At 40.0% G+C, this 14,835-nt stretch overlaps 1 protein-coding gene across 3 annotated transcripts in view; it reads left to right on the top strand.

Moving 5' to 3' along the window:
- The window catches only part of UTP20 (UTP20 small subunit processome component), a 95,345-nt gene that overhangs the window by 17,156 nt on the left and 63,354 nt on the right, over positions 1-14,835 (top strand). For 2 of the 3 annotated variants that reach the window (XM_007165813.3, XM_057555886.1), the window contains exons 13-21: positions 1,701-1,856; positions 2,000-2,088; positions 4,039-4,144; positions 7,479-7,629; positions 8,294-8,356; positions 9,164-9,322; positions 10,440-10,516; positions 11,279-11,358; positions 11,603-11,846. In XM_007165813.3, the coding sequence (XP_007165875.2) occupies positions 1,701-1,856; positions 2,000-2,088; positions 4,039-4,144; positions 7,479-7,629; positions 8,294-8,356; positions 9,164-9,322; positions 10,440-10,516; positions 11,279-11,358; positions 11,603-11,846 (1,125 nt within the window). The remainder of the gene's footprint in view (positions 1-1,700; positions 1,857-1,999; positions 2,089-4,038; positions 4,145-7,478; positions 7,630-8,293; positions 8,357-9,163; positions 9,323-10,439; positions 10,517-11,278; positions 11,359-11,602; positions 11,847-14,835) is intronic. The other variant, XM_057555887.1, reaches the window with a different exon arrangement.

The following is a 14,835-nucleotide window of genomic DNA, read 5'->3' as shown; positions in this document are numbered from 1 at the left end:
AAAAAAAAGGGATAATAGATGTGAAAAGACTCTTGAGAAGATAAATTTATTCTGTCATTTGACAGATATTTATTGTATCAGACACTGTTCTAGGCACTGGGATATAATAATGAAAAAGAAAAAGGTTTCTTCTTTGGGGGAGATGACAGTCTTGGGGGGACAGGCATGTGAGGCAGATAAACAAACAAGTTAATTTTAGATAGTGATAAAAAGAAAAATAAAACAGGGTTTTGAGACAGAGTAGATAGAGAGGCAGCACTACTCCTGTCTAGAAAGGGGACCTTTGGTCCGATTGTATGGTAGAAGGATCCAACCTGGCAAAGAAAGGCTGGGTGAAAGGCTTTCCAGGCAGAGGGAAGCGTTCCTGCAAAGGCTCTGGGATGGGAATAAGCCCAGTATGTTTGAGGAACAAAAGGAAAGCCTGTGTGGATAAAGAGCATTGAGTAAGGAGGAGAGTGGAATGAGAGGAAGTGAGTGAAGGAGGAGAGGGTCAGATCACCCAAGGCCTTACAGGATGAGGTGAGTATGGATTTTATTGGAGGAGCTCATTGGCAGGTGTGACGAAGCAGGGGAATGACATGGCAACTAATGACTCATCTCTATAAAGCATCTCAATATTTTATTTGTAAGATTTTTGCCGATTATTGAGTCGTGGTTAATACTAGAAAGACAGTATATCAAGGTATAGTGACTTTTAGAAATTACCAGTAAAATTAACTTAGTTATCTCTCATAATTTCCAAGCATTCAGTATCCTGATAAGTATGAAACAAAAGAGAATGCAACTTTTTTGGTTAACTTTAATGATAAAAAGTTACAGGAATAAAAACCTGATATTCTACTTCTATTCCATAATAAGTTAACCAAACTGGACATGGAGAATTAATTATAAAAACAGATCAATTTACTTATTGTTTCTATGACTTTTCTTGCCACTGGATTTCTGTCTTTTAAATAGGACTGAGGTAAGGTACACTTCATTGGCAAAAATAGAGGCAAACAAGAATACTGCCAAAGTTAACAGATACCTAAAACTGAATGTCATATTAGAAAATAGTGTTGAGTAACCACTTATCAGATTAAAGCCTCAGAGAAAGTTACTTCTTGCTTGCTTTTTTTTTGGCCGCATGGCATGCAGGATCTTAGTTCCCCAACCAGGGATCGAACCCGTGCTCCCTACAATGGAAGAGTGGAGTCTTAACCACTGGACCGCCAGGGAAGTCCAAAAGTTACTTCTAAGTCATAATCATTTTAGCGACATTTGTCAAATTCACTGTGTTTCCTTTGCAACATCATTCTACACATTTGTAAAGCAGTAAAATTCATGTCAGAAAGGAAAGGGGGGATGGAGGAAGTCAGTTCATGCCAATAAATTACCTCTCCAGTTCTTAAACACATGTCCATCAGCACAAAATTCAGAAATAATACCTAAAACTGGAAGAGAGTTGCTTAAGTTATGAAGCAAATTAAAATAGAAAATAGAAGAAAGTAGAACCAATGCGGTTGAAAAAGTCTGTCACTGAAAAATCAGTAATGAGTCACTTTTGTTTAGTTATTTGTATTCAACTGTCACCACCAGTTCCTTCCTTCCCGCTAATGCTCCATGCATGGAAAGGAACCAATTTTATTTCAAACTTAAGAGGGCAAGAGCGATTATATCCTCTCTTATTTTAAGTATTTGTTTATGTTTTCTTCCTTTAGATCCAATATAAGGCAGAAGAAGACCAGATCCAAGGGAGGAAAGGAACAGATCTCAGTATTAGATCATCTTTTATCTATAATTCAGTTACCCCCAAATAAAGAGACTACTTACCTTTCATGGTCTTGGGCGGCCCTTGTCGTGTTACCTCATATTAGGTGAGAAAATCAACTGTGTTTAATTGTGAAAGGTGTTTTAGCAAGCTGATGAAAACATTTATTAGCCATTTTTTGCCATTTCATGAAAAAGCCATTGAATGCTAGTTTGAGCATTTCCCTTTTTCTCCCCACTTCTTGGACAGACCCCTGGAGAAAGAGAAGGTGATACCCCTAGTCACCTGCTTCATAGAGTCACTCTTCATGACTGTTGACAGAGGGAGCTTTGGAAAAGGTCAGTTACAATCACCATTTGTTCTCTTGTCTGTCTTTTCTGGCACACCCAGAGTAACTGTAAACACGTGGATACCAGAGAATAGTACTGCCGTTGTGTTCTGGCAGAACCCCCTGTATGTAAATAGGGAAAAAAGAGGCTGAGATGGAGGCGTTACCCTTGTACCTCATAATGTGGTGACAAAGTCAGGACAGCTTGAACATTTGCTGAGTCCAAAGGTGAAGTAGTAGAAGGCTGCCATGGTCAAAGAAATCAGACTCAACTTCGAGTCCCAGCTTGTGTCTTGTTCCTGTCTTCCACGCCCGGTCTAGCCCTGGTATACACTTGTGCTCCAGGCGTTTGCTTACCTAGAGCAAGACACTTTCTTGTATGTCCCTCTGGCTACCATTGCACGTGTGTCCCTTCTGCCTGGAGTCCTTTCTAGGGTTTTCATCATTTGTTGAACTCGTACTTAGCTTTCAAAACTCAGCTCAGGGCTTCCCTGGTGGTGCAGTGGTTAAGAATCTGCCTGCCAATGCAGGGGACACGGGTTTGAGCCCTGGTCCAGGAAGATCCCACGTGCCGCGGAGCAACTAAGCCTGTGCGTCACAACTACTGAGCCTGTGCTCTAGAGCCCACGTGCCACAACTACTGAAGCCCGCATGCCTAGAGCCCGTGCTCCGCAACAAGAGAAGCCACCGCAATGAGAAGCCCGCGCACCGCACCAGAGAGTAGCCCCCGCTCGCTGCAACTAGAGAAAGCCCGCGCACAGCAACAAAGACCCAACGCAGCCAAAAATAAATAAATAAAATTAAAAAAAAAACTCAGCTCAGACACAGTACCTCTGGAAAGGTCTTCATGACTCATCCAGGCAGAATTAGACTGCCCTGCCCCAAACACCATTTCCTATTGTATACTCGTCCATCTCCCCCAACTAGCTGAGAACAGCAATTTAAAAGTAGGTATTTTGATCAAAATAAGATTAATAAAAAAAATTTGGCTACAAAAATAAACAAATAATAGTAGGTATTTTGTTTTATTCTAGCATGGTATTTTTTTTCCTAACACGTGTATAGTAGTCATTCATTTAGATATTAATTGCTAGGTTCTGTGTTAGATACTAAGCAGACATGTTAGAGAATAAAGTAGACCTGCCCCATTTCCAGTGCTCAGTAGCCACGTGTGGCTAGTAGCTACCTAATTGGATTGTGAGTACATTTGGCAGAAGTATAGAGCCTTTCTACCACTGCAGAAAGGAAGTTCTGTTGGATAGCCCTTTTCTAACTAGAGCAGGTGCTGGCAAAATATTTGTGTAAAGGACAATACAGTAAATATTTTAGCTTTTGTGGGCCACATTCAGTCTTCAGTCTTTGTGGCATATTCTGTTTGTTTGTTTGTTGTTTTAAACAACCCTTTAAAAATGTGAAACGCATTCTTAGTTTGCCGACCATATAAAAACAGACTACCCGCAAGATCTGACTTGTGGGCCATAGTTTGCCAACCTCTGGTCTAGGATTAAATGATTATCTAGTTAATATAAATTGAGTCAATTATAGGTAGTAGCCATTGGATATGTGATTTCTTATAAATTGGAATCATAAAATCAACAAGAGTTTTACACAAAGATAATTTCTTAGCTTCTGAAAAGTCTAAGTCTATTCTCAAAAGTTCTAATTTTGATAATACCAGTTGGTAGAACCATTGAATTTTCTCCTCATCTCAGTTGAAGGGAACATACATTTTTATTCTCTATTTCTGAATATATTTTTCTCTTAAGAAAGTTAAAATATAAGACTTGGAACCTCTTTTCAGTTCCTTTCTGTTATATTCTGACATTTGACAGATAATCCTTTAGAAGGCACAGATTCACTTTAAGAACTCTGTATAAATACCAAGTGGTAGATAAAATGAGATGTCTATAGTTATTGTGTCAAAGAAATAATGTGGTTTCTCCTGTTTTTCTGCCTTAAGGAAACTTATTTGTTCTTTGTCAAGCTGTAAATACTCTGCTAAGTTTGGAAGAATCTTCTGAACTTCTTCATCTGGTTTCTGTGGAACGTGTGAAGAATTTAGTATTGTGAGTAAACATATCTTACATTCAGCTTAATAATGAATGAAATATAAAGGCTTCTGTGTTGGCAAAATCTTGGATCTATTTTTTACCTGAGTTGTATTCCCGTAGGAAATTTATTATTGATTTAAATCCTCCAGTTAAAATAAGAACATTTTTGGATACAGTCTTTAAATACAGATTCATCTTTGTGAAAGGGTATTTTACTGTGTATGTAAATTAGTGCTGCAGAGTGAAGTGGGTATATAATGCTGGTCACATGACATTGCACCATGGCTCCAACATACACATTTCTGCTGCTTTCACAGTGTTTCTCAGCTTGACACACTTAGCACTTCAGAAGACTTTCCTGTGGTCCTTTTACTACATACCAAAACAATCCAGTTTTTGGGTTTTTTAAGTTTATTTTGGTTTGGGTCATAGCACAGGACCGTTACTGGGAGCCATTCATTGCTCGGCATAGCACCCTTTCTAAAGGTCAGGCGTTTTAAAAATCTTGTAAAGTAGTTTGCTTCTGTTTCTGGAGTCTAGTCCGTTTTATTTACATGCTTTTAACAACAGATTTGCTCATTTACTTCATTCAATAAGTATTCATTGCTTTTCTCAGGTACCAGGCCCTATTCTTGGCACTGGGAGACACAGTAAATGAAACACACAATTCCCTGCCTTCATGGAGCTAACACACTAGCAAGAAGATATACTAAACAAAATAAACAAGTAAAACATATGGCATGTTAGACAGTAGTAAAGTCGGGACAGGGAGAGTCTGGAGGCTGGGGACAAATAGGAGTTTAACTAGGGAAGGCCTCACCAAGGAGACATTTGAGCAGAAACCCAGAAGCAGCAAGGGAGTAAGCCCTGGGGATGGGATATCTGGGACCTGGGGCACTCTGTCCCAAACCCAGGGAAGATGTGAGTGCAGAGGCTCTGTGTGGGCGCCTTGCTTGAGCAGCAAGGAACTATTGTAGCTGAGTGGAGTGAGGAGAGGTAGTAGGAGAGGAGGATATGGGGGGCGTGGTGGCAGGCAGTGTTTGACTTTGGCCATTGTAGGGCCTTGGCATTTACTGTGAGTGAAAGGGGAAGCCACAGGAGGTGTTTTGGGCAGGAGAGTGACGTAGGCCAAAGTAGGATCACTCAAGCTGCTATATCGAGAAGAGACTGAAGGAGGATAAAGGAGACCAGTTAGGAGACTTAGTGCAGTAATCCAGAATCTCTGTACATTCCCCAATCTGGACAAGGCTACTGTCTCTCTATTGTTAATTGAATTGCTTTAAATTTTTTTAAGGAGGAGTTTTTCTTTGTTGTCATCCTACTTACCATATTCCGTATGTGTTCCCTTTTTTTTTTTTAAATCATTCTGTTTAAACTTCTCACACTGTATTCTTTGGTGGGAACAATTTAAGGCATCTTTGGAGGTTTTGAAACAGAAAAGCACGCATAACAGAGTGGGATTTGTCTGTCCCCTGTGGAAGGCCAGCTGGCCTCCCGGGCAGGTGCTTTTAACCTAGGAGGCCCAGAAACCTCTAATAGGAGCGAATCGGCTTGGAGGGTGGCAGTGCAAGTTTTCATTTGTGAAAGTTGTAGATGGAGGCCTCTGTGCTGGGTGCTGCGCTAGCTACTGGTTACGCCAGAGGTTTCACAGCCAAAACAACCTGGATTTGAACCTTGTCTTCATCACTTACTAGCTAGATAGCCTTGAGTAAGTTAGTTAATCTCAACTCTATTCTCTCTCAAAAGGGAGTAGCAGTACTTCCCTCGTGGAGGTTGAATTAGACTGTGCGTGCAGTAATAACAATACACAAATAGCATTTATTGTATTTTTATTACGTGCCGGTCACTCTTGTGAGTACTTTCCGTACATTATTATTACATTATTATTGTAATCCTCACAACAACTCCCTGAGGTATAGGTACTGTTAACATTGTAGAAGGGGGAACTCGAGTTCTTAAATAAATCCAGAAGCCCAGCTGCTCAGCACCCGCTGCCACCCTGGTCTCGACCTCCATCTCTTATCTGGATGACTGCAGTAGCCTCCTAACGAGTTTCCTTGCCTCCAGCCTTGCCCTGCTGCTGTCTGTTTTGTACCCAACAACAAGGATGATTCTTTTCCGTGAAAGAGAACATGTCACTCTTGCCAACAACCCTCCGAAATAGTGATTTTCAACCAGGGGCCATTCTGGAGACGTTTTTGGTCATCACAGCTGGGGGCTGCTACTGGAGTGTGGTGGGAGCGCCCTGCTGTGCACTGGACAGCCTCACCACAAAGAGTCCCCTGGCCCGCGTGAGCAGAGCCACTGCTGAGAAACCCTGCTCTCGTGGTACCCAGCCTACTCGGGGTAAAACCCGCAGTCCTCATCATGTTCCTCAGGGCTCCGTGTAATCTAGGCCCTGGCCTCTGACCTCATCCCCGGCCGCTCCTCCTTGTTCACTCAGTTCCAACTGGACCGGTCTCCTCGATTCTCCTCACATAGGCAAGCACACCTGTCTGGGACTTGGCATCGCCGCTCCCTCTGCCGGGAATGCTTTTCTTCCAGGTGCCTTTTGGCTCACTTCTTGACTTCCTTCAGTCTCTGTCTTCCGTGACCACCCCCATGTCAAACAGCACTCCTCTTCACCCCCTCGCCCTCTCCCCCTCTCCCCCCCAGCACCAGTCTCTCAGTCCAGCCTCCTTTTCCTGATTCACTTTTCTCCATTGTCCTCGTCACTGTCATACTTATTTATTGTTTATTTGTGGGTGACCTTCCCCTATTAGAATATAAGCTCCAGGAGGATAGGGACTTTTTCCTTGGTTTCCTGCTCTAGCCAGTATCTAGAAAAGTCACTGGCACATGGTAGATACTCAGTAAATATTTGTTGGAGGACAGCACATAGTGGTTAAGTGGCTTGTCCACGGTTATATGGATGATGACGATGATGGGCTGGCTTCAAGCCTGGGCTGCCCTAACCCGGAGCTGACGTGCCGGCCCTCTGCTCCGTACTGCTTCCCTCATAGCTCGGTACCCGGCACATGGAAAACACTCAGTGAATATTATATATCCCCCCTATGTCACTGTCACTTGTGAGTATGTGGATTGAAAAGACAGCATTTGACTTCAGTCAAAATACCATATTATAATCCTGCGTCTGCCTCTGGCTGTGTGTCTGTCCTTGAGTGTGTGGCTCACTGTTGCTGGACCTCAGATTCTTCATGTCTCAAGTGATGCTAAATGTCCACGTAAAACTTTCACCTGTTCCCTCTTACGTTTCCTTCATCAGTGATAATTTTCTGTGGTTTCTAGTATAGCCTAAGTTCTCTGTGGTGTATGGTACAGTTGGGGTCTAATAAATATCTCGTTGCAGAGCGTTTCCTTTGGAGCCGTCTGTGTTGCTGTTGGCTGATCTCTATTATCAGAGATTATCCTTATGTGGCTGCAGGGGGCCACTTTCAGAGGAAGCTTTAATGGAATTATTTCCCAAGTTACGAGCAAACATTTCAACTGGCGTATCCAAGGTACTACGGTTTTGTGGTGTGTTCTCTGCCTCTCATCTTTTGTTTTCTATACGTGTATTGCCAGTGGTTGTCAGAGCTCCTTAATCAGAAAATGCTGCTTTGGGGTGGTTTCTATTTAAAGCAGTGATTCCTAAACACTGACCTACAAACTGATTGCAGCAGGATTAATTGGGGCGCTTACTAAAAATATAAATTCTGGGTCCCCACACCCCCAAATTCTGATTCTGCAGGCATAGGGTGGAAGTGACGTATCTGCATGATTTTTCAAAGCTCTGTAGGTGATTCTGCTGCTCATTCAGGTGTATAGAAATACCTGAACATGTTATTTAGAAATAAAAATCATTAATTTCAGTGGAATTGTAAGCTTAATCAGATTCTTTGCGCTTATTTACAGAGATGCTTATAGTGTCATAGTTCAAAGAAGCAACACGGTTTTATGAGCAACCTTATCTTCTCAGTCTAGTCTGGTCATTAATTGTTCCAAGTACCATTTGAATAAGGTGTTGGTTGGTGTTGAACATGAAATAAGGAATAGAATAAACATGTATTACTCTGACAAGTGGTATATCTTTCATAATTCCATGAAACTTAGGTCTCACTGACTCTTAGTCAGTTTCTTATGTTTAAATGTTGGAGTTTGAAACATGCCTTTTAATTTCTCTAGATTCGGCTTTTGACAATAAGGATCCTAAGCCACTTTGAGGTTCGGCTTCCGGAATTAATGGAGGTATTTTAACTGTTCATTTTGGGTAACTTTTAAAAAATGTAACTTGACATATTGTTTTCCAAAATGATAATTTTGCAGAAAATTCAAATACAGTGTAAATAACTATCACAAAGTTTGAAAACAATTTTTTGCAATTCTTATTCCCATCCCCTCATCAAGGCCACCACTGAAAATCCACAGTTAGTTGGTGACTATTCTTTCAGACTTTTTGTGTATATACACATAATTTAAACAAATGGTGTCATGCAAGTTTTTCCATATCTGTACCTCTAGCCCTACCTCATTTCTTTTGAAGTTTGAATAGTGCCCCACAGTTTAAAATATTGTATTTAACCAGTTTCCTCTTGATGGATGCTTAGGTGGGTTGTTGGTAGTTTTTCAGCATTTCTAATAATACTGCCGTGAACATCCTTACACAGATATCTTTGTTCAGGGAAACATTTCAATAACGCAAATGACTACTTCCAGAAGTAGAAATTACTTCTACTTAGAAGTAGAATTGTGCAGTGAAAGTATATATACATTTTCTTTATTTCAACAAATATTGCCAATCAACTTGAGTGATTTTGAGAATTACTGTCCTGTTTTTTACTTGTCATGTCTATGCTAGATACTAAACCTAAATTATCTACCAAAAAGTAAATGATGTGAGGAAGAATGAATCATTTACTCAAAAAATGTGTTACTTATTTAATTTAAAACATTAATATATGCCAGTTTTTCTTTTTTAGACTTCTGTTCACATTTAATGTTCTTTATGGAAAATCAAAATACTGACCTGCCTCCTGGTTTCCTCTGGTTGTTCAGGATGACGGGCTCTCAGAGCGTCAGTCTGTCTTTGCTATATTACGCCAGGCAGAACTTGTGCCAGCAACTGTGAATGATTACAGAGAGAAGCTTCTTCATTTGAGAAAACTAAGACATGATGTGGTACAGACTGCAGTCCCTGATGGGCCATTACAGGAGGTAAAAACAGTGTTTTTTTGGGTTTTTTTAAACTCAGTTTATACTTTAAGACCTGTTTAGCTGGCATTTGAAAAAAAAGAAGCATACTAAATAGTCACCAAAAAAAAAAGAGAGAGAGAGAAAGAATTTTTAAAAGCAAGAATTATAAAAAAAGAATTTAAAACTAAGTAAATACCCAGTTCTGTTCAATGCTTTGAGTTAAATGGCTCTGCAGCCTTTTCAACAGTAGAAATAATTTACTATCCTCCCTTCTCCTGAGTATGTGTGTAGTATGTGAGGGTAGGTAGTAGGTGGCAGCAGGAGGAACAAGGTCAAGTTGACAGCCTGATACTCTTCTCCAGATTTGTTCACTGCTGCAATTACGTCAGCCCTCTACCTTTTGTATCAGGGATTTTCCGTCCATGACCCTTGAGGATACATCACTATCCCTTTGGGAAGAAGGCCCAGTGGAGGAGGCATTCTCCTCTCAAGCAGAGCAGTTCTATTCTTAACCTCTTCTGTATATTAGCATCCTGTGTTATGTTTCATTTGGAAAAGGGCTCTGCTGCTAAAGTAGACACAAGCACCCCACCCCCAAATAATAATAGAACTACCACTTTACATGATGTTTCCTGAGCGCATGGGGATGCGAGTAACAGTGACTGTCATTCCAAAAGGCAACTGTGAAAACTTCAGACCCTCTGAACTGAACTCTTTTAATGCCTAGTTTTGAGAACTCACACATCTGCTTATAAAGCCTCAGCTGCCATTCACATAGTGCTTTGCTGGGTTCTTTGGCACCTGTGCTTTACTGATTACCATTCAAGTTTTGTCTTGTCAGGTGATGGCAGTATTTGTTAGGAGTGAATTTAATCATGAGTCAAATCTGTTTATTCAAATATATCCTTTATTCGTGAACATCTGGAGTGAGTTTGAATACTATGTTTGCTTAAGTGATTCTTCTCTATTAAATAGCGAGTGACATTTTGGGGAGAGGAGGAAAATTACTGTACCTGAATTTTGGATTGGCACCTGCAAGTTTTTTCTTAAAGCAGAAGCTCCTTTCCAAACCTCAGGTTGTCTGAGTCAGGATCGTTGCATTTTGGTGCTGATCTAAACTAATTTCCTATGCTTGCAGATGCCACTTCGTTATCTGTTAGGCATGTTATATGTTAACTTCAGTGCTCTCTGGGATCCTGTTATTGAACTCATAAGGTAAGCCTGGGTGAAATGGATGAAGCTGTTGTGCTTTCACTACTGCAGAATGATGATGGAGCCAGTATTATACTCTGGGGTGTGATTTAAGTGAATGGGTGTGTATGGTATTTATAGCTACCTTAAAGCCTTTGTGGGACAAGGTGAAGAAAAAGTAAACGTTAATTATTCTATCTGATGCCAAGTTTTTGACAATTCAAGTGTTTTATATATGTTTCTCTGTACTTTGAAATAACTTTGGAGAACTTTCTCTTTTTAATTTATATTATACACCTGTATTATTGAATTTTTTTTACAGTAATAAGTACTGTATAATAATTGTATAATTTTATTTATATATATTGAGTCACTGAGCCAAACTTTAACTTAAAAATTAAAAATTTAATTAAAAAATTTAAAACCCTTGCTGTCTAGTATCCAAAACCCTTTAGCTCTAAAAAGGACCTTCATAATCACATAAAAAATACATATGTTGTGCCTCATTTATAGAAATCTGTCCTTCTGCAGGCATTTGTCTTCAGAGGGGCTACTCTGGCTTTTTGTCAGATTGGAAATATATTATGTGTGGCCTCTCAAAACCCTAAATATTAGACCTTAGCAGAACAGGCATTTTGAAAAATAAAGTACAAAAGTTGTTTATGACCCCACATTCAGGGATAACTTAATTAGTATTTTAGTTATACCCTTTCACTTTTTTTTTGTATGAGATATCTCAAAATAAGGTCCATACCACATGTTTTGTTTTATGATCTTTACTCTTAGTTCTCATGCACACGAAATGGAAAATAAGCAATTTTGGAAAGTCTACTATGAACATCTAGAAAAAGCAGCTACACATGCTGGTATGTAAAGGGATATGAAAGAGGGGGCTGCGGGGGGAAATGGTTGTTTCAACTATTTAATTTCTATTGCTTAATTACACATGAAATTGGGAAACAGAAATGAGAAATGTATTATCTTTGATAACCTTTGGATACTGTTATCGTTTGCTTGTATTACTAGAGAAAGCAATGCCATTACTGGCAGAAACACATAGGGTAGATGTTAACATTTCTCTAGTGGTTATGATGACCTTTTTTCTTTCAGAGAAAGAACTGCAAAATGACACAAGAGATGAGGAGAGGTCCACTGGAGATGCAAGTTGGGAGCAGACTCAGGAAGGAAACGTTGGAACTCTTTATCATGAGCAGTTCACATTGAAAACCGACCTTCGGGAAAGACTGGACCATACCAATTTTCGGTTTTTGCTCTGGCGAGCTCTGGCAAAATTCCCAGAAAGGGTAGAGCCACGGTCCAGGGAGCTTTCCCCGCTTTTCTTGAGATTTATCAAGTAAGTGTTCTTGCCTAGGAATATGTCTCTCGTAGGGTGTGAGGAAGAGAAGGTGCAAAGTATTAAATTCCCAGATCGGCTGAGTTCTTTTCTTATATCTGTCATCTTTTCAAATCATTGGCACCTCTCTAAAGCACTGGCTCCATCAGATAACAACTGAACTACTTTTGTTTACCACTTAATCTTACATGAATCAAAATTTAACCAGCCCACAAATGATGTTAATAAAAAATTGCAGGTTGCAAAGTAAGAAAGGCCGTACTGAGTTAGATCGGTGTACAGTGACCTTGTTATTTCTTGCCCTATTGTTGGTTGTTTTCTTGCCTGCCTGGGGCTTAAAAGTACTTTCCAGTAACTCAACCTCAGCCACTCTGTTTTGAACCTCTTGACTGTTTCCCATGATGCCGAGGAATGTGCTCTCAAAGAATAACAAGAACTTTCTGGAGCACTGTTTTATTTTGACTAGGTATGCTGTGTGAGAGTCAGATTGCTTTAAAACTCTAAAGATAAGGGATGCGGTATATAGAACAGTACTAGTCAATCAATAAAAGTTATGTTCTCTGGAATCATTTCATTACATGGGAAAATGCTGTAGGATTAGGTTAGGCAGGCTACAGACCACAGCCTGCCAGGCTTGTTCAAGGAACAGCTAGGGAGTCTCGTGGCTACAGCAGGGTGATCCAGGAAGAAAGTAGTTGGAGACAAGGGCAAAAAATTAACAGGAGACTGAATATGTGTAGGGCCTTTAAGTGATAGTAAGGACTTTGGTTTTTACTGTCAGTGAAATGGAAAACCATTGGGAGGTTTAAGCAGAAGGATGACATGACTTAAGTTTTCTTGAGGATTTTTCTGGCTGCCATGTTGAGAAAGGACTGTGGGATGGCAGTGGTGAGAGCAGAGGGACTGCAGGGTAGCGTTGGGAGGAGATTGCAAAAATCCGGGCAAGGAGTGATGGTGACCAAGGCGGGAATAGTGTAGATGATGAGAGGTAGTTGAATCCTGGACACCTTGTGAAGGATTTCAATTCAAAAAGATATATTTTTGAAGAATTGCAACTAGATTAGCCTGTGAGACTTGCCAACAGATCACTCGTGGGATGGGGGTTTGGGGGGTGCACAAAGGAGGAAGGGGAGGAATCAAAGATGTCTGTAAGGTTTTGGCCTGAGCAACTGGAAGAAAAGAGTTACCATTTACTGAGATTGGCAAAAATGCAGAAGTTTTCTGACTTGTGAGGAAGATCAAGAGTTCATTTTTTAAAGACATGTTAAGTTTGGGATACTGAATAGACATCTAAGCAGAGACCTCAAGTAGGCAGTTGAATATAGAGTTTAAAGTTCAGGGGAAAGGTTTGGTTTAAAGATAGTAAATTTGAGACTCATCAGTATATGGATGGTTTTTAAAATTATGAGACAGGGAACGAAATCACACCTGGGGGTGTAAATGTAGAGAGGGAAAACTGCCAAGGACTGACAGCAATATTCAGAGGTTGGAAGATAAGGAATCAGCCAAGGAAGCCAGGAAAGAGTGATAGAAGAACCAAGACCACTTAATATCCCTTGAAGGAAGTATTTCAAGGAGGGACTAATCAGTGGAATCAAATGTGTCTGAGACATCAGTCAGATGAAGAATAAGAATTGAGCAACACAGAAAGATAGACAAGATGAAAAGGCAGAGGGCTATGTACCAGATGAAGGAACAAGATAAAACCCCAGAAAAACAACTAAATGAAGTGGAGATAGGCAACCTTCTAGAAAAAGAATTCAGAATAATGATAGTGAAGATGATCCAGGACCTTGGAAAAAGAATGGAGGCAAAGATAGAGAAGATGCAAGAAATGTTTAACAAAGACCTAGAAGAATTAAAGAACAAACAAACAGAGATGAGCAATACAATAACTGAAATGAAAACTACACTAGAAGGAATCAATAGCAGAGTAACTGAGGCAGAAGAACGGATAAGTGACCTGGAAGACAGAAGGGTGGAATTCACTGCTGCAGAACAGAATAAAGAAAAAAGAATGAAAAGAAATGAAGACAGCCTAAGAGACCTCTGAGACAACATTAAATGCAACAACATTCGCATTATAGGGGTCCCAGAAGGAGAAGAGAGAGAGAAAGGACCTGAGAAAATATTTGAAGAGATTATAGTCAAAAACTTCCCTAACATGGGAAAGGAAATACGAAGTCCAGGAAGCGTGGCGAGTCCCATACAGTATAAACCCAAGGAGAAACACGCCGAGACACACAGTAATCAAATTGACAAAAGTTAAAGACAAAGAAAAATTATTGAAAGCAGCAAGGGAAAAACAACAAATAACATACAAGGGAACTCCTATAAGGTTACAGCTGATTTCTCAGCAGAAACTTTACAAGCCAGAAGGGAGTGGCATGATATACTTAAAGTGATGAAAGAGAAGAACCTACAGCTAAGATTACTCTACCTGGCAAGGATCTCATTCAGATTCAATGGAGAAATCAAAAGCTTTACAGACAAGCAAAAGCTAAACCAGCACCACCAAACCAGCTCTACAACAAATGCTAAAGGAACTTCTCTAAGTGGGAAACACAACAGAAGAAAAGGACCTACATAAACAAACCCAAAACAATTAAGAAAATGGTCATAGGAACATACATATCTATAATTACCTTAAATGTGAATGGATTAAATGCTCCAACCAAAAGACACAGGCTTGCTGAATGGATACAAAAACAAGACCCATATATATGCTGTCTACAAGAGACTCACTTCAGACCTAGGGATACATACAGACTGAAAGTGAGGGGATGGAAAAACATATTCCATGCAAATGGAAATCAAAAGAAAGCTGGAGTAGCAATACTCATATCAGATAAAATAGACGTTAAAATAAAGAATGTTACAAGAGACAAGGAAGGACACTACATAATGATCAAGGGATCAATCCAAGAAGAAGATAGAACAATTATAAATATATATGCACCCAACATAGGAGCACCTCAATACATAAGGC

This window comes from Balaenoptera acutorostrata, chromosome 11 (genome assembly GCF_949987535.1).
Source record: "Balaenoptera acutorostrata chromosome 11, mBalAcu1.1, whole genome shotgun sequence".
NCBI lineage: Eukaryota > Metazoa > Chordata > Mammalia > Artiodactyla > Balaenopteridae > Balaenoptera > Balaenoptera acutorostrata.
The sequence above is the reverse complement of the archived record's forward strand: the minus strand, read 5'-3'. Positions and strand labels throughout refer to the sequence as shown.